Source organism: Drosophila teissieri, chromosome 2R, assembly GCF_016746235.2.
Source record: "Drosophila teissieri strain GT53w chromosome 2R, Prin_Dtei_1.1, whole genome shotgun sequence".
NCBI lineage: Eukaryota > Metazoa > Arthropoda > Insecta > Diptera > Drosophilidae > Drosophila > Drosophila teissieri.
In genome coordinates this window covers 20827740-20847301 of record NC_053030.1, presented here as the reverse complement: position 1 = coordinate 20847301, position 19562 = coordinate 20827740, and the positions used below count along the sequence as shown (strand labels likewise).

The 19562-nt window shown below is 44.9% G+C and overlaps 2 protein-coding genes and 2 non-coding genes across 5 annotated transcripts in view; 1 reads left to right on the top strand and 3 right to left on the bottom strand.

The window, feature by feature from the left end:
* Positions 1–254: 254 nt before the first annotated feature.
* Positions 255–327, bottom strand: Trnaf-gaa. The gene has a single exon. It is a non-coding gene; the product is annotated as a tRNA-Phe (tRNA).
* Positions 328–491: 164 nt separating this feature from the next.
* Trnaf-gaa lies at positions 492–564 on the top strand. The gene has a single exon. It is a non-coding gene; the product is annotated as a tRNA-Phe (tRNA).
* Positions 565–670: 106 nt separating this feature from the next.
* The window catches only part of LOC122612972 (mucin-5AC), a 34996-nt gene continuing 16104 nt past the window's right edge, over positions 671–19562 (bottom strand). The window contains exons 3-9 of one of the 2 annotated variants that reach the window (XM_043786902.1): positions 10395–10630; positions 7113–7376; positions 2314–5364; positions 1929–2244; positions 1736–1866; positions 1509–1676; positions 671–1442 (exon numbers count right to left, since the gene is read on the bottom strand). In XM_043786902.1, coding sequence (XP_043642837.1) covers positions 1110–1442; positions 1509–1676; positions 1736–1866; positions 1929–2244; positions 2314–5364; positions 7113–7376; positions 10395–10630 — 4499 coding nt within the window. In that variant the 3' untranslated portion in view covers positions 671–1109. Of the gene's footprint in view, positions 1443–1508; positions 1677–1735; positions 1867–1928; positions 2245–2313; positions 5365–7112; positions 7377–9965; positions 10106–10394; positions 10631–19562 lie in introns of those variants that run through there. The other variant, XM_043786903.1, reaches the window with a different exon arrangement.
* Positions 12961–13597, bottom strand: LOC122612974. The gene has a single exon (XM_043786905.1). It carries the CDS (start codon positions 13482–13484, stop codon positions 13005–13007), a length of 480 nt encoding a protein of 159 aa, XP_043642840.1. The 5' UTR covers positions 13485–13597; the 3' UTR covers positions 12961–13004.

Sequence of the window (19562 nt, the reverse complement as noted above, 5' to 3'; positions counted from 1 at the left end):
AATTTAAGTAAATAGAAGTAACTCTTTCAAAATACAACACAAATCGATCGTTAACTCTTTAGCTTTAGCGAGGTCTAGAAATCAAATTACTAAGGATTCTAAGGCAGAAATTCTGCGCACATTGACAAGGACTCTGCTCCATTAACCAAAAGGGATTAAAAATAAATGAGCCTTAAATAATTGTTGTTTTATTAACTAGATGAGTTTGGTGTCAAACTTTTGCTTGAGTCAAACTTTGTAAAAGAAAAATAAATTGCCGAAACCCGGGATTGAACCGGGGACCTTTAGATCTTCAGTCTAACGCTCTCCCAACTGAGCTATTTCGGCACATGCAATTGTTCTGCCTAAAATGGCAGTAGTGCTAAGCGCGTATATAAAAAGTAATGGTAGTCGTCTTTGCTAGATGAATTTCGAATTTTACAACACTGACAGAAATTAGACTCAAACCATCACTGGTGTAAAAATCGGCTTTTGCCGCATGAACACCAACTGCCGAAATAGCTCAGTTGGGAGAGCGTTAGACTGAAGATCTAAAGGTCCCCGGTTCAATCCCGGGTTTCGGCAATTCAACTTTTTTATAATTTAAAAAATCATGAAATTGTAAATCGTATAAATTGTTTTTTATTTTTTGTCTAAAACTAGACATCCATTAGTAGTATAGCAAGCCGCCAGTACTTTAAATAATACAAAGTATATATTTTAGTGTATCTAGTTTTACATATGACCTAGGATTAACTAAGAGTGCATGACTATTTATTTTCCGGGGCAAGCCCCCAACGTTCTATTAAGAAACATTTCCTTCATACGTAAGTTAAGCGGAAGTGTAAGGCATCCAGATATAGCAGCTCCATTAAGTATTCAAAAGTATATAGCTTAACTTAGTTTAGCTACGGCCGGCTGTGGGTACTGAAAAGTGAACGACTTTTAGAGCCAAGCCAGCAGGCAGTACGATAAATTATAGCAGCATTACAACTACGATTCTTTACGCTATTTAGTTACAACTCAAAATCGTTCGCAAGTTACTAAAGCTAGTACACGGACGGATGGATGGGTGCTCCACTCCACTTCACTCCACTCCAATCCCGTCCAGTCAAGTCAAGAGAGCCCGCTCAAAAATCGGGATCATAGTCGCGGGAATAGCGCGTCCGACTCGCGTGGTTGTTGTAGCTGTACATCTGATGGGCATCGGCGAAGGCATCCGGATACTGGTGACCGTACGCCTGCTGGTGCTGCTGCGACGCCTGGTGGTGGTGGGCGGGGTACTCTCTGTGACTGCTGTGGTTACCATGGTGGAGCTGCGGCCTCTTCAGCGAGTCTCCTTTCTGGGAATAGGTTGGCTGCTGGTCGTAAAAGTAATCTCCGCTGGTGTGCGCATGCCTGGTGGATCGCCAACTGTCGTAGATGTTGGAACTGTTGCTACCGTGCATTGAGTTGGTAAAGCGCTGAAAGGAAAGTATTGTATGTTTGACTGCAAAGAACTTCAAAAATCCTGAGGCAGGTACACCCACCTTGGGCTTAATAGGTTGCTTGGTATCGTTCCAAGGATCGTCGATGTTGTAGAAATCATCCACGCCATAGTTGTCAGCACCACCCATGTGGTTAACCTTTAGCTCGTTTAGCATATCATTGGTCAGAGGAATGGGGGTCTTCTTGGCCCTCTTCTGGCGATTGAGCAACTGAAAAAGGGAAAGTTATTAACCCAGGATCAAAATGTTCAAATGATCTTCCAACTTACCACGGTGACACCAAAGATGACGACAAACACCAGGGAACCTACTCCAATCACTATGACGACAATGGCCCACTGGGGAATGAGCAGATCCTCCTCTGCGAACTCCACATTGGTGTGAGCATTCTTGGCTATGACTGCAAGGAAAATATAGATAGATAGAGTTCCAAGTGCAACCGAAGGGGTATTCTAGACTAACCACTGAAATCTGTGGCCACGGGATCAATTATGTATTTGCCCATCTGATAGCTGGCGGTCACTAGCTGCTCCTCCTGCGGTCCCGAGACGCTATCCGTCTCATTCTCCTGGGCATCCTTATCCGGCAGCACGGGGGTAGATGGCTTAGTCAGAGCATCGTGGAACAATTGGCGGATTTCCAGGGTATCCACATCCTCGGTTATGTTGGCCAGCTCCACGTAGTAGTCGACTAGGACGCTGCCCTTGCTGAAGCTATCTATACGCACCTTTTTGTACCACTTGTTCAGCTGAGGAGCTTCGGAATAAACTTCGTTGAGCTGGTAAAGAGAAGAGGTGAAAATAGTAAACAAAGCTTTTTCGTACCCCTGATAGAAGGAATCATTTACCTGTGCCTCCAGCTCGTGGGCCAGATTCTTCCACTCCACGGTGTTGTGATCGAGTAGCTCTGGTTTCCATGCCACACCATCGATGATCTTAATGGTGGCAGCCAAGTCGCAGTCGGCGGTACAGTGACCCGGTTTTGTGGGGCGTGGAGTGGTCGTTGTGGTTGTAGTTGTCGTAGTTGTGGTAGTGCTCGTCGTACTACTCGTTCCACTGGCGGCCAACAAATCCTCAAAGTTGATGGTCTGTGCGTTCAGCTTGTCGATGGACAGCGGAGTCGTCGGCGGAGTTGGCCAGCCGGTGAACTCGGTGGTGGCCCTGGTCGGTGGGCCCTTTTTGATCATCACTTGCAGGTTTGAGCTCGAGGACGCAGTAGTTCCTTCGTCGCCGGAGGGATGAGGTGTTGTCAGGCGGTGCGCACCCAACCTTTTGTGGTTTCCCTTGGGGAACACGACCTTGAAGCCACTTCCTCCTGCCGCTTCCGTTACAGCTGCTTCAGTGGTGCTGGAAGCCACCACAGTGGGTTTACTCGTGGTCGTAGAGGTGGTGGTGGTTGAGGCGGGATGCTGCTTCTTGGCTTTGTAGCCAGGTGGCAACAGGGAAGCGGGAATCTCGTCACTAGCATCGCTCTCCGTTACATTCAGCTTAAATCCTGGAGGTAGCAGGTCCTTCAACGAATCGATTTTAATGGGAGTCACACCTGGTGGCAGCTTGGGTTCGTCTTTGGGCTCGGGAGCCTTATATCCCGGAGGCAGCTGGAAGGTGCTCAGATCATCGAAGGGCACGGCAACTGGCAGATTCCTTTGCGTGGTTGACGGAGTGGCAGTGGTGGTGGTGTTTACTTGCTGCTTGGGAGCACTGTTCAATTTGTAGTCCTTGGGCAGCAGGGAGGCCAACTTGTCGTCGAAATGGATTTCGCTGAAGAGACTCTCGAGTCCCGAGGAAGTATTTGGACTGCTCTCCTCCGGCTTTTCGGTAGTGCTCGTTGTAGTCGTTGTCTTGGGTGGCTTGTAGCCCTTGGGCAGTAGTCCAGCCTGTGCCACATCCTGCACGGCCACGTGACCACTCTTGAACGATCGACTGATGGTGGAGTTGCGTCCTGGTTTCTGTTTGGTTAGCTCAGCTGGCGGTGCTTCTGTGGTGGAGGTGGTGGTCGTAATCTTACGATTTTTGTAGCTCGGCCTGGGCTTGAAGCCCACAGGAAGAAGGGTGGCCAGCTCATCCATTTCGCCGTCATCGAAATGCTGCACTTTCACCTTGCTACTGGTGGTTCTGGGAGCGGATGATGTGGTCCTGGGCTGGTACTTCCTGATGTGGGGCACAAATTTTCCGGGACCTGTCCCCACAGTGGTGCTAGTTGCTGGTGTGGAGGAGTCCATTTGGCTGATGATGGGATACTTGCCAGATAGCAGGCCGCTGGAAAGCTCTGACTGCACTCGATCCAGCTTGTCAATGATGCTCTCCGTGGAGGAAACCATTGGAGGTTGGATGGAGGAGTTGTCCTGCAGCTCCTCGCTGCCCTCCGATTGCTTTTGAGCTGGAGTCTGCTGCTGCTTGGAATGCACCTTGCGCTCCAGTTCAGAGAGCGTCTGTTTCGTCTCCTCCTGCTCGATGGCCGGGAAGGGCAGGAACCTGGCTCCATTGATGCTGCGACTGGGCTGGATGGAGGCCACAACCACATAGTTTTCGGTAGCATTCGGGCCCTTCTCCTCCTCCAAGGTCATGGATGTGGTAGTTTCCAATTTGAGGTCGGCATGGGAAGACTCAACTTCCTCCTCAGTTGCAAAGTTGGTGCTTGGAGTAACTGGCACTGGTATAATTGTGGATCCGTTGACCACGCTCTTGGTGGTTACCACCGAAATGATCTCGCGATCGTCCTTATGATCAGCACTGGGCGTGGATGGCTTGGAGTCATGACTCTCCACTTCGCTGGTTGAATCTTCAGTACCCTCCTCATCATCGTACTCATAGTCCTCACCTTCGCCTTCATCGTCGTACTGGGACTCGGATTGCTCCTCCTGCTTGCTTAGGCTTTGGTTCTCAGACTTTGATGTGCTGTGTTCCTCTTGCTTTGATGACTTGGGCTCCTCTGGCTGGGATACGTTTTCGATCTCTTCCTTCTTGGAGGTGCTATCCACAGGCTGCTCGGTGGTTACGGTATTTTCATCCACATGAGCATCCTCCGTGGATTGGTTCTCCGGCGGAATAATCGTGGTGGGTTCGTCTACGATTTCCTCCTCATGCACTGGGGGTAGAGTGGTGACTTCAATCTCAGCGCTGGTGACCTCAGCCTCGCCGTTGGTCACCTCCGAAACATCAGTTTGGCTCTCCTCAGTGCTGCTGGTGCTGCTTTCATGATCCGTTTCGGAACTGGTGGTGGGTTCGGAAGGCTCAACATGTGGGAATGCCTGATTCTTGGCCACTGTCACTGGGGTAACGGCCTCCTCCTGGAGTGGCAGCTTCTCCAGGCTCGAGGACTCCGAGTGCTCTTCGGTTCCCTCGTCGGATTCCTCTTCGTACTGCTCGTCACTGCCCTCGTGCTCCTCCTCGTCCTCCTCCTCATCCAGGGGCTCCTCCTCCTCGGCCTCAGCGCTTTCGGTGGTGCTGGTGGTGCGAGCGGTGGGTCTGGCTGGCAGCTTTAGCCTGGCTCCACTGTAGTTGAATGGTCGCTTGCTGACCACACTCACCGGTTCGTTGACCTCGCGACTGATGAAAACGGGCCGCCGGGGATTCGGTGACTTCCTGCCGAAACTGGGACGTTCCGAGGGCGTGTTCTGTGTGGTGGAGGTGGTGCTGGTGCTGGTGCCTTTGGCCCGGTTGCTGCCAAAGCGGTTGTACCGCCTGCTGCTCACCTCCGCACTGCTGGTAGTTGTGGTCGTGGTGGATGCAGTGGAGCTGCCGGGTTGATAACGATTACGCGGTCTGAAGGCCGTGGCAGCCGGAGTGGCTGGGTTCTCCGGAAGAGCCGATACCGGGGCCTGAGTTCGTGTGCGGGTGGGTGAGAATCCTCCATTGCCAAATGGACGACTGCTGCTGGTCACCGGACGCTTTTCGTTCTGCAAAAAGAAGAAATGTTGGGTGTTTTATTAATACGCGCATTGTTTGGATTAGGGGCATCTAAGACAGCAGTGCCAAGAAGCCACAGCTGCAGATCTGCGTTCACAGCCTCGACTATCGTCATGGGAAACTGTTACAGTTTCGACATGGAGCCGCAATCTCTGCGGTTCGTCTGCTGTCAATTGTGTGGCGTGCGAACTCCTCGCAACCACGGTGCCATTCAAGTGATTCTCAAATTTGTCTAAAGCGTTTTGTGCAAATTTCCAGATGCCAACCACCACCAGCAAAGCCCCAACCCCACAGCCATCCGTTCATCTATAATTTATGCGCTCGTATTTATTTAATTTTTATGTGAAGGCAACCTCGCGACTGTCAAAGTTGGAAGATTCCCCGCAGCAGGTTGCCAAATCCACTTGCACAGTGAAAAATAAGATCGTTTTGCAGCATTTTCAGTATGGATTTCCAGCTGGTAGTTAGCACTATTTTAACGCTAATATTGAATATGGAATATATAGTAGTACTTATCAGTTGGCATATATACAGACTTTTCTCAGCGTGGGCCAGTCTTGGAGCCATGAAGACGATTGGAGATTGGCAGCGGATTGCAGCAGGTGGAGCATGATTGACTCAAAAGTAATGCCAACTAATGGGTTTTGAGCGCCCACTAGCAATTGTTATTATGGCCGATTAATCGTGAGCTGATTTGATGTTTAAGCTGGCATCGATCAAGGCAGCACTTTCGCCCGAATGGGCCAACAAATTGCTGCAATTAACTTGAGAAATTTATGTGGGCAAAACGAGCGAACGGAAAGGGAAATCAGAGCGAGAAACGCTTCCGCTCTGACATTTCAATTATGAGTTCGTAGCAAAGTAGCATGTATACTCGTATGTAAATATTAACTACTTGAAAATACACAGGTTATATGTGAATAAACACTTGCTATTCGAACAGCTTCAAAAGTAAACAGAGACTGGGAAAGAGGGGCTGGTAATGCGAACATGATTTATGAACCAAGTTCGTTGGTTGGCCAAAACGTTGAGCAAATAGCAATCAAAAATGTGGAGCATGAAATGCAGCAGGGTGAAAGGTAAAATATTTTTGCCGCAATTCGATTTGGCCTTTTTCTGCGGTTTTGTGTGGGTTCGTTGTTTTTTGTTTCCTCCTTTTTTTATTTTAAAATTAAACAGCAAAAACTAGAGCTCGCGTGGCTTGGAACTGGTTCTGAAGTTTGGCTACTTGAGTTGCCAAAAAAAATAAATAAAAATCAAAAGCAATAAACGCCGCAAAGCATTTACTGTTTGGAAGTCACGTAAGACTCCCGACTCCCAACTCCCCGAAATCGAAATAAAAAACAAAACAAAAAACTGATATTGGCCAAAATCAGAGCAGAGCCAATTGTTTTGTTAACTTGTTATGCAATGCCGAAGCGAAATTGCTTTGCCCGAACTCGAGTGCTTCTTGTTATGCCAATTGAGATTGAGATTGGTTTTCTGTCGCTCTTACTTTCTTTCGATCTGCACTCTGCATCTCGCCGTACACTTTTCAAAATCGGGCTGTTATTACACAGAGTCGGCAAAAGTGGCCAAATGTATATAATAATATTTTTTATTAAGGTATATAATAATATAAATAATTTGTTAAGTTAATTAATGTTAGCAGCGTAAGTTAATAAAAGCTCCACTTTCATTCAAGCACTTATTTATGCATTTATAACTAGCTTTTTCTTAAAGTGTTCCATTTGCTTACCCCAGACTCGCTGAAGTGGGCCAGGAACTGCGTCTGCTGGTGGGGCACATTGATGCGCTGCGTCTGCGGCTGGAATCCACCGCTGAGGCTGTTCCCCGATCCATTCCGTATCGCCTTGGAGCGTGTGAAGCCATTGGTCACCGATGCGGACGTGGCCGCTCCTGCTCCTGCTGCCAATCCCGCCGATGCCGCTGGTCCCGCCCCCGAGGGCACTCCAAAGGGGCGTGGCGAGATATCGTAATAGTCCGTCTGGCGATTCGGTTTCTGTGGAGCAGAGAGCTGGTTTTTTAATGGTGTTATGGCAAAGCAGGTTAATTAGTTTAACTTTTGGTTTTTTCTTCTGTTTTTTTGTCAAATGATATAAACGACCTGATAAATAATGGATTAAAGCTGGAAGCAGAATGGGCCTATAATTAAGTGTGCATGGGAATAGCCATCAACGTTCTTCAGAAGGATTTCCAGCATTGGGTTATTGAACTGGCCATTTACCCATCATTAAGAGGGGTGTATATTAATCTTTGCTTTGGACAATCTTTGCTCTTGGATGGTGAACTTGTAATTAAGAAAGTATTAGCTATGTGTCCAAAATGTCCAAACATTTGTTAATTGACTTGTCTAGTTAGGCATAGTGTGCTCTATAGAAGATACGAATAGAGAATTTGCAGTAGTAATCATCGAAAAAATCCCTGAATTACCAAGTGAATCATGGTGAATCAGAATCTTTTCCGTGGTTAAAGGTCAGTATTTACCAAGAAGAGAAGTACATGGCATAGATAACTCTTTAGATACTCTCTTACATAACAATTTCCTAAGCTGGCATAAGCCAACATTGATCGAGGTCTTAAGTTGATAGCCCAAAGTCGGCTAAACTGACAGAACTAGCATAAGCAGGGTCTTCAGGTGACAAAGTCCGTAATCAGGGCAGCTTCAGGTGGGTTTGGAGCACTTGAGTGCTCAGAAGAGATCGAGCAGACCCTTCTCAAGCACCTTCGACGTGTTGCAGACAATGCCATGGAGCTCTAGACGGATTACTATAGAAATCCACACTGAAAGCTGCAGCAGACAATGGAAATCGATTGAAAATGTTTGATTGAAGTGTATCAAGGTCGTTGGAGGCGATATCCAGTGCGACTCACTAATTATCCAAAAACCAAATTGCCGCCAGTTTCGCCTCCAATGCTCCAAGTACTTGTTGTACTCCAATCCATTATGATTGGTATTGTTTTCGGCTGTGGCTGGTGTGTTGTGTTTTGGCTTTTTGAAAGTGTAGTCGGGCCTTTTGCGACTGCATTGGCTTCAAGAGTTTTGCTCTGTTAAGCAAATTGCATACAAAACGCGAGTTTTGTTGCTAAAAGGCGCATTTCAATGCACTTATTTTTCCGCTTCTTGGCGGATCGGTTTACGCATCAGAAAATCCACGCCTCCCCCTCCCAAGATCACCCAACATTTTCCATCTAGGCGGCCCCAGATTTTCTCTCCCGCTGGAAATGCGGTCTTGGGTCCATGGACTTACTCTGATTAGCAGTCACTTAATGGGCGGCTCTACTTCTCGCTTTTACACAGAAAAGAAAACTTTATTTACTACTACGTAGTGCTGATATTGTTTTAAATATATGCCTAATTTTTGAGATTAATGTGCTGCCTTTGGGAAGCTTTCTCTGCTTTTAGAATGCTTGGCAGCGACTTTCATAATATGTGTACTTGAGTAGAGCTTGTTGGCGATTGCAACATATTTTTTCCAGTTTGGAGTGGGCTTATATGCTCTGATATGCTGTCATGTCAAAATTTCACTGCCCATTGTCAACAGCTGGACTGGAGATGGTGCTTTGTGTGCTAGTTGGTGTGTGGCGGCGAAGAAAGCGATCGTCGCTCGGTGGGGGAAATTAAAAGCAAACGTTTCTAAGGCATTCGTCAATATGGATAGCATAATGAAACTATGAAAGCCTCGCTCACGTCGCTGGAAAGCAGTTTCAGCCGCGGAAGAGGGTTATTGCACCGCCAACACTACTGTCATTACGACGCACTTTCCCCTTGGACCAACACACTCGACTTGGCCAATCAGCCGCCATTCAGACGACTCACCATTTCCACTACGCCTTGTGATAAGCTGATGGGTGGAGATGGAGATGGCACTGCTGGGAGGATCTGTTCAGTAGCTCTGCTCCTTGGCCTGCAGCTTGTAGCTGTCTGCATTCATCAGCTGGAGAATGCGTTCTAGAGGGTTACTTCATAGCCACCTAAACCAGGTTAATTGAGTTCTTCTCCGGCGCATAAAGAAGTGGGAAGATGACGAAGATGGCAGTACCCTTGCATAACCCAACTATGGTCTCATAACTCCACTATTGTGGCGGGGTATGGATAAGTCTGGATTGTTGGCTCAGCTGCAGATCGTGCACTGCAACCTGGGGATGGATGGTGCAGCCATCCCGCTGGGGGGCAGCACCTCCTCCCCCTTTTGCTGGCCAACAAAGCCATTTCAATTAGGGCCAAAGCTGCAAGCTCTGCCAGCTGCAGCCAAAGTGCGTGCTCATCGCATCATAAACAATGTGAGTTTACACTTTTTCAATTAAGAAACGACGCAACTCTTCGCATGGCTTCGAATGCTCGGCAATTACTCACGCATATATTCGTTGATATGCAGAAGCCGATTCGCTTTGTTTGACTTTGGTCAAGTGAAAGTGTGGATATCCAAATGGTCAGTCGGCAGTTGCCGCCACTTCGTTCACGCATATATTTTATATCTATAATTTGATTGCACTTTTTACATCTATCTGACGTGCTAGCGTGCGGCCTGCGGATATATTAAAAAGTATCTAACAGTTTTTGACAGTCGCGTGCCGTTGAAATACATACGTTGAACATGTAAAGGCCCACAGAGAAAGAGAATGGCTGAACTTTGAAGTCGTTTGCCACATATTACTAAATCCTCTTTCAATGTTTATGCAGCTCCGTAATCCACAACGATCCCTAGACATTGATTTCAGTGTTTCCACCTTTCCAAATTCCGGCCTGCAATTTTGGCAACTTTGGCCAGCCAACTAAATCACATTTCATATGTGGCATGTGGAAATCCTTGTGCATTTTGCATTTTGCATTCGATTTGATTTCGTTTTCGGCGTTGATTGACTGGCGTGCCTATAGCCACAAAAAAAACACAGCCGAAAAAACGTAGGAAAACCCACTAATTGCCCAGAGCGGAGCTGCTTGAACGCCCCCTCGCCGAATAAGGAAATGTAATGGGGAAATAATTGAATTTGAATTTGAATTTCTGGTGCAACTTACCGCAAACTGGGAACTGCCTGCGAATGGAGCTCCGAATGGCGAACTGGGCGCCGCCGGCGATTGCTTGGCATTCTCGTTGGCGATGAACAGGAGCTGCTCCTGGTAGGAGCCCGGCGACGGGGAGAATCCGCCGGAACTGGCCCGGAATCCGCTCAGCGAGGGCGGCTGGGCGCGTGGAAAGGATCCGGATGATGGCACAAATCGATTTTGCGATGGGAAGTAGTAGCTGGAAGTATCTGAAGGTCGCGGAGTGGTGGTTAGTCAAATGCGTAAATGTGTCAACAATCAATTAATTGAATTAATTTGTTCACTCCAGCGCCTCTGGCAACGCATGGCCATGAAACGCACAGCCGCGAAACCCGAAAATCATTGCTCTTAATTGCGCGAAAAGTGTAATAAATAAATAAATAAACACAGCCTCCGGCTGGCGCGAAATATTTTGGGTCATAAATTTGTCACAGCCAGCACAGTGGTGCAAAAAATTAAAAAATAGCTTAAACTTTTTTATATAGCAATGCCCAAACCTGAACCATTTCTCTTGCATTTTAATAATACCAATAGAAATTGATGTATTTATGTGAAACTAACTTATATTGGTTTAATTTTATACTTTTGGCACACTGTGATGGTTTGAAAACATTTTGCCCCTTTGTTCGCCACATTTGTCAAACAAAAGTGAATGTGAATCAAGTGCATAACACTGGGTTCGGTAGAAATTCGCCAAGTTTAGGGGGTTTCTACGATTTTACAACAAGTAATAGCAAACTACTAGGAAATCTGGAAGCCTACAAAAGTTCACTACGATTTCTCCATAAATATCATATAATAAGAGCCTATTATATTTGATAGATATTCATGTTGTTGAGCTAATAATACGTTATTAAATTGTTAAATGTTAAGACCTGTTTGTCCCATTTTTCATGTTTACTTTGCCACATCTTTGCCGGCTTGTTATTGCTCAATTCGGCTTTTTACTTGAGATTATGAGTGATTGGAAAACGAAACTGTAGCAAAAGTGTTCCAGTGAATACTATTCGAAATAATTGCCTTTTTGGCGAAATATTTCGTGTTTAGTAGGATGATGAAGTGGAAAACAGTCACCCAACTCGAGGCTTATGTTGCATGCATCACAATCCTGACTCTTTGACCCACTGCGTCTTGTCTTAAAAATACGAAACAAGAAAATGCAGCACAACCACGCAAAGTTAGGTTTTTTTTCCCCTGTGTCGACAGATTTTCGAGTCGCTAATTGAAAATTAAAATATCATATGGCCGCAGTATTTCAAACGGCAAACCAGCAAAACTTTATCAGACGAATTTATGCAAGAGCCTCGAGAGCTGGGAACTTTGGAGTGGGGACCAACGCCCACATCCATTCCATTCGATTCGATACGAATTTATCTGGCTCTTTTGGGCTTCACACCTTGTTTTCAATCGAAACGTTTTTCAACTGCAAGTAATTGCCGTTTATTATCGCATCTAAGAACGCGACGAGGCGTCGCATGTCTCGCACATTTGGCGCGAGTTGTCGAAATGACTGACTGGAGATTAGTTTAGGGTTTGATTAATGGCCCACAGATCTGTCAGAAGACACACTCGTATACCCGAAAATTGTGTGCCAAGGCGGTTGCAGCAGCCCGTTGAGTGTTGAAGTTTGTTCAAAACACGCCCACTTCCGTTGTTGTCATGGAGTACATGTACAAATTCTTGAAAATTAATTGGAAAAAATGCTGAAGTTACATTATTTATGAGTGAAAAAATCCCTTTTTGCATAATTAGATTCAAATATTAATTAATTAATACGCTTCTTTTAAAGATTCAGAATTCTACATTTACTTTACGCGTATGCGCACTGCTTGCCGTTCTGATTGGACCACTGCTTGCTGCGGTGGTTGGGTTCAATGTTAGCTCATTCCGCTTCGAAAGGTTCGATGGTGCTGCGGTCTAAGTTCTCCTGATGTTCTTGAATTAATTCTTGTGGGTCCCGAGTTCAAATCCAGCGCGCGAGACAATTATGTGAAAACATTTTTCCTTCTGCACTGTGGCAAGAGTGGTTACTATTTCCAGCGTAGCTCGCTCTAATCGGCAGAAGGTAGATCAAATCGTTCATCCTCCATTGCCGTTGACACTGCACTAGTGTTCCATATATCTAAGTGGGCATTGCAGTTCGTATGTGGGTGAATACACTTTGTTTTTCTTCTTGCCTTGCCACAACTATTTTTGTGGCTTCTTGTTGCTTTGGGGAACGCAACTGATTAGCATTCTGTGCGCACTTGACCCAAAATCGAAAAACCATCGAAATAAATTCAAATACGCCGATTCGATGTCGTGACACATTTGCCTATTTCTGGACAGAATTTTACGAGACGCCGACAACCTTCGGGCTCTTGTCGCATAAATAAGCCTATCGATCGCAATTGGAATTTATTGTAATTGAGTTTTGAGGATTCAATATGTGAGCAGACTCTGTGATAATCAGAAGAGCGCATTTCTGTCTGGATAGGTAAGCAAATTTGAATGTGTCGTCCAATTATATTATATTACAAAAACAAAAATAACAAACAAATTTAAAAAAATGAATATATTAAAATTTTCAAAGTAGACGGACTATCATTCTTCGGAGGATTCTGGTTTGACGACATGGTTTTTCTTCTGACACAAGGGAACGAATTTTGGCAAGGTCTTCGAACGATTTTCCTTTCTCTTTCGAGTACAAGGCAACGGAGTTGGGCGCCGGGCGAGCATCTTGGGACGTATGGACTTCAAAGAGGGTTCCACCAACGTGACCTTACGCTTGGACCTCAGCTTATCACTGCGCATGATGCCATCCTGCAGTGGTTTATCCTTTGCGTACTTCTTAAGTGCCAGCTCTTTGAATTTCCTCTCCTGCGCCAGTTTAACTCTTTCCTTTATCATGCACTTGATTTTTAAATGCTTAGCCAGTTGTGGCCCCGCTTTAGTGGCTTTCTTTAGAAGATTCTTCTTGGTTTTCTTGGTCATGAGATTCCTTGTTCCTTTTGGCGACTTCAAATCTTCTGGCTTGCTAATTTGGCTGCCTGCCGAGCTGTCCCCTTTGCCTTCCAAATCCATTTTACTACTTGTTGCCACGATGCTTTATTGGAAATTTGTTTACTGGCCCTTGTTCAAAGGTCTCGATGTGACAGTGCCTTTTGAAGCTACTACAATAGCTTCCGAATTTGTTTAAACTTAGCCGCCCTGTCTACTGGATCTATCTTATGTTAGTATTATTAGTCTGTTTTACCTTTTCAAGGCATTTTATTCTTAGCCCCTGTTAACAATTACAATTTTACAATTTTCAGATTTGCTAATTTGGTTGCCTCCCGATCTGGCCACAATTCCCAATTGACTTTGCCATTTGTTGCGATGATGCTTTACTGGAAATTATGCTTAATAATAGAAGTGTGTTTTTCCAAGCGATTCTACTGCCCTTTGTGCAACGGTCTCCAAGTGACAGTCCCTTTGAAAGCTGCACCAAAGGAAGCCACTACAATGGCTTTCGAATCCGTTTCAACTTAGCCGCCTGTCCAGCGGTTCTAGCTTAGCCAAGGTGGCTCTCTAACTGTCGTCTCCATTTGGCATTTGGCGAAACCGAACGGAAAAAAAAAAGGAAAAGGAAAATGGTCAAAACAATGGGGCCGCCAACTGGCGAGGGGCGTTCTGTGGGCCAAGCGGTTCAATGCAATACCATTTTCAGCCGGCCATCGGTGATCGGTAGTCGGCAGTTGGTAGTGGGTATTTGGTATTTGGTACCCAGACTGGTCACGTCAAGTGCTATTCACCCAGCACAGTGTATTCTGCGGAGACTGCTAATAAGTGTTGCTTTATAACCACTAGTGACTGCTTAGGGCTTGCATTTATAACATTCTAACGTTACATTTGTAACTAATTGATTTACATCCACAGAGGTTTTAATTTTAAGTGACCATAAATGTGTTTCATTTGACGTATGTAAGTCATTTAATGGGGTAAGCCGATTTGACTTGTTTAATATATTCTTTCTTTCTTTTTTTTCTGGCTAAATTAATCTTGGCTCCAAGGTGTGGCTTGAATTTAATCATTGACTTAATAAGATCCTACTCAAATATTTAACTTACCCACGACCACTGTGGCACATTGCACTCCGCGTCTTGACATTTGCGGTTTTGCCGCAAAGAATTTGAAATTTGCACGGCATTATAGCTGGCGATTCCGCCGATCTCAGGGCTCGCACATCAGTTGATACATTATAGATAATGCTATTGGGGTCTTGAGAGCAGTCGGCTAATTACGCTAGCGACAATAGCCCAGGGCATTTTTAGATTCATTATATCGCACTGGGCTGGGCTGGTGCAACCAATTGCGAAAATAAAAGCATGAAATCTTGCAGCCTCTTCTTCATTTGTTGCTTTTTTGTTTTGTTTTTTAGTTTTTTTTTTTTTTTTGATTTTTTCGCCTCGTTTTTTGCTTTTGTGCGAAATGTCAAGCCATGGCGCAAATACTTCAGCAGAAGTGCAACAAAAGCGAAGCAAACAGGCAGAAACAGCAACAAATGACAGCAGAAACAAGTTGAACTTTACGTTTTTCTTAACTTTAATCAAGTTTCTTGGCTGCTCGCTCTCTGCGATGCACTCGCTATTGTTGCTTTTATTGTTAAAGCGGCTTCTTCTTCGTTTTTTGTTTATTGAAGGTCGTTGCTGTTGCCTGCAGTTTTGAATGAAGCTGAACATTTTGAAAGTTACACTCCCAAAAATATAGTTGTGCAGGCACTGCCCGTAGTGAGATAAGAATTCTCAAACAATTCACTCAATTACTCAACGAGTTCCCACATTTTAAACTTACCCCACATTAGAGATAATCAGAGCCACGAATAAAGACACTCCCAATTACCATTTGCCAGATAGTTATGAGTATATTTATGTTACCTAGGCCTAGCTAACTCATAAATACTTGGATGCCTGGCCATGCAGAACTCATTTCCTAGATCTGACATCATACACCCGCGCCCAGTTCAGTAAACCCGATATGATTGCTTCTATTGTGCTTCTTTTTGTTTGACAAAATTTCATTTAATTTACTCACTTTTAATGGACTTCGGCGAGCTGATCAGAACCAACTCGAAAGATAACAACGAAATAATCATAAAAAACAGCAAAATTGAAAATGGAGACTGGCGACTGGAAACGAGAACAATAAGCTTCCGACTCCGCTGGCGATAATATCAAAGACAAATAAACCTGAGAAGTCTTTTTTCAAGAAGTGGACACTGTTCTTACGGCGGCGATTCGCTAATTAGAAAATAATGCCCACGGGCCCAAGGTCAGGTTTGTGCGATGAAAGTGAGTCAGCCGGCAGATTATTAGCACTAATGGGTTTACCTTTTCAGCTGCACCCACTCGCACCCAAGTCTCTTCATCACTTTCTTGAGATCATTCCAATGGCAAGTTTGTCGCCTAAGTCTTTTGTTTCGGTTGGCGTCTTGAGAGCTGTAAGAATTTGCAAGCTTACTGGTACGCCGCTTGGGCTTACATCATGCGAGGTGAGGCGTTTGCCCAACTCGTGCACATTCCGATTTAGTTTTTAATTTTATTTACTAATACTCCACTGGCAGTCGGTTAATTACATATGCAAACTTGTTACACAAAGTAAGCCGAATGCGAGCAGTGCGCAGCGCAACCGAAAGCAAAACAACTGCAAAAACCAAAACAAAGAAAACTGTTGCAAGGCAACTCGGCCAACAGCTCCAGCTCTCCAGCTGGCTGGCTTTTATTGTTGGCCAAACATTCGAGACTGGAGCACTGGGCGGGGGGCACCCACTGGGCTGGCCAAATGTGTGGCAAGCCAGCAGCGAGTGGCAGGCAGCAAGTAGCAAGTAGCAAATGGCAGAATGCAAAACCAAAACTTTAAATACGAGCACATAGTTTGTCAGCAAATAAACAATATTCGCATCTACCCATTGTTGTTAAAATAGCGAAATATTTGCAGAGGCAGTCTGCGATGTTTGTGTTTCGATAAGTGGCTAACAAACAAAACGGAGCGAGTAAATAAAAACTGTTTGTAGTTCATGAAGGAGCCAAAGTGATCTATATCGCTGAAATAACAAGAGATCAGGGGCAATACGGAAGTTGCTTAATTGCAAGTAGATTTAATAAAAGAAAAATAGTATATACACCATTTATTTGTGCTTTGGTGCATTCCTGGTGCCCACATCGCAAACGCTACTGTCGTTAATCAATGCGCCTAACACGACAGAACCCTTTAATTAAACACCAACTAATGCCGGCGAGAGTGGAGGAATTAAGTCCAAGACTTGTCACCTCGGGAATGCGGCTCCGTCGCCCAAGTGGCCAGTGGAGGCAGGGAATGAAATCAGAAGACAGCTCCACACCCTCAAAGTTGAAGTCAAGTGTCGGCATGTAGAGAATAGAATAGAACAACTCGGTGCACAGCACACCCCCGCCGAAGTGCGGGCAAATTAAATACAATTAAGGCAGAAATAATTGCCGGGCCATAAACAGGTTCTGGCCGGGATTAGAATGTGGCTGGCTCGTTGCGGTTCTTTGTTGTGCGGGTGTTGGCCAAGTTTTTCAGTCGTTTTTCACTGCGAGTCGAGGGACAGTGGCATTCTAATGCCAATGTCCTTGGCTGGGGGTTGTGTGCATAAATGATTGATTGGAATTTTCGCTTTTCGTTGGCCAATCGGCAAGCGGATATTGTTTATGCGGACTCGGAAATGGGGCTCTCGCAAAAGATACATAAATCAATTATGAAAACCAGAAAGCAAACGAACAACGGCCATTTAAACTGGTTTGAAATATGTACATTTCACAGTTTGCTTTATTTTTCCTAATTTTTTTCCAACTAGCTTGTTTGGCTATTTGCATTAACCGTGCAACTTGTACGGCAATTATACGCAAATTTTGGTCAATGGGCGAACAGGTTGGCTGCTTTTGCTGGTGAATGCAACTAAACTGGGTGACTGTAACGCGGACTCTAGAGCTCTTCAAGATGTTAGCAGGTGCCTGTGGCCCAGCTTGTCCACATCATAGCCACGGATCATATTCGGGTTATATAAATTAAAAGTCGGCGCTACTTTCCCACCCCTTCCGCCTGGGAATCGTGGGCTTTGAGCTCGTCATCAAAATGCCTGAAATCGAAAGCATTTTCGGTGGAAACCGCATAAATTTGTAAACCATTTAGGCTAAAACCTTCGATGTGCCGCCAGACAAAAAGTAAACACAGCAGCAACTACTGGGCGTGGCTGGCCAAAACTAAAAATAAAAACAAAATGAGAAAGACTCACTTTACGTAATGCTCGCTGAGGTCAGTTTTTTGGGCGGCGAAATGAATGAATTTGGTGAGCGAAAGACCCCAAGGGCCGAGCCCCGAAACGAAAGTGAAATTTCCATCGACCATCGAACATCGATCGGAGTCAATTTTTTATTGGCCACGCTTGATTTTGGGCTCATGATTGTTTTTAATTAAATAATCATCATCAATTTACATTTTTTTTCATTTTTCCAAACCCCAAAGGGTAGGTCGTATTTTTATAAATTGGTCAATATATTTGAATTGAATTTGGAAAATTGGAAACCAATGGGAAAAGTTTCCAAAAATTTGAAACCAAACTTATTTTTCCAATTTAACAGTTCGTTACAAATTTTTGTTTACTTTGTATTAAAGATTACGAAATTACTTTATTTGCAATGCAAGCCAAACTAATTGGCTTTTGCGCCACTAGCAAAAACATTATCGCAGAACTTTGAAAAACCATTTACTACCCAAGCAATGGAAACTGGAAACTCAGCTCAGTTTTTATGAACTTCGCCTAAAAGGACAATGGAAATGAGTGTTCGACTTCGTGGTTCATTGAAAATGGCAACCGAACATGAAAAACTTCTTAGCTGGAAAATTCTTTAGCCGGTTTTCGCATTGGACATACCACTCCCGAATTGGCGAAGTGGCCAAAACACAAAACTGGTTCAATTCCAGCTCTAAGCCTGTGCGGGTGGCACCCCCCACCGCCCCCTGCCGCCTCCTTTTAAGCCCACTCACACGAAAAACACGACTTGGCCAAAGGCAAAGACTTCGAATCCAGCTACGATCCAGAGTTGGCCCTTCGCTGGCATGTTTTCTGTTTCGGTTTCTGTTTTTGGTTTGGGTTTGGGATTGGGTTTCTTGGGAGCTCGTGCTGGGTTCAAAGTTGGAGTGTGGAGTCCAAATTTCTGGCTGCTTTGCATTTGGCTGGCTGTCTTCGCTACGTCGCGTCTGCGATATTCTATCAATTATTTGATTTGTGCTTCACACTCGAATGTTGACTCTTCGTCTGCCTCTCGCTTCTTTTCCCACCGAATTCGATTTTGGCTTCGTCAGCTTTGCTCGTGCCAGCCATTTTTATACATTTATTTTTCATTTTTTGCACATTTTTTTTGTGTCGAGGTGCGACTGCACTTTGTTTACGTTCATTTTATCCATGTTGTTGCTGCAGTCAACATTTATTTTTGTGGCTCTCTTTCCCAAGCTGCTCCTTTGGCTTTATGTAATTTGCGAAGCGTGCTCTAATAAAAGCTCCAGATAGCCGCCGCAGCAGCAACAAAAAATTATATTGCAAATATTAAAACTAAATTACGGGCGCAAATGCAAACGAGTTTTTTTTGCGATTGCAAATAACCGCGCACTCGAATCGAGAAAAAAAAAACAGATTGTGCTGGGTGCCAAAGTGGTTCGACTTCCTCGGCTCGATTTTGAGCTGGGCTTGGCTTGAAGTCAAGTCTTGACTTGGCTCGCCGTCTTGGCCATAAATCTCGTTTAATAAGAGAACAAATCAAACGGAAAAGCGACCAGAAACTAGAACTGCAAATAGTTGCATAGGTTCAAATAATCAGAAGGGGAAGTCTAAAAAAAGGTTACGTTATAGAACGTAAAATAACTAATATATCTTGAATGTTCTCTACAAGGTTTTCGTTTTAGCCCGAAAATGTTAAATGAACTACATATCACTCTTTTGTCCCGCGCATTTCGGAAGCCTTTAATCTAACGTGTATCTCCATTTGTGTTTCGGGAATTCTAAGAGACCGACCCGAAGACAAATCGCCGGCATTAGTGTGCTCCACTTCCAGAACGGCGAACACATTTAGGCACTCGAATTATCATTCCAGCAACGCAGCCCGA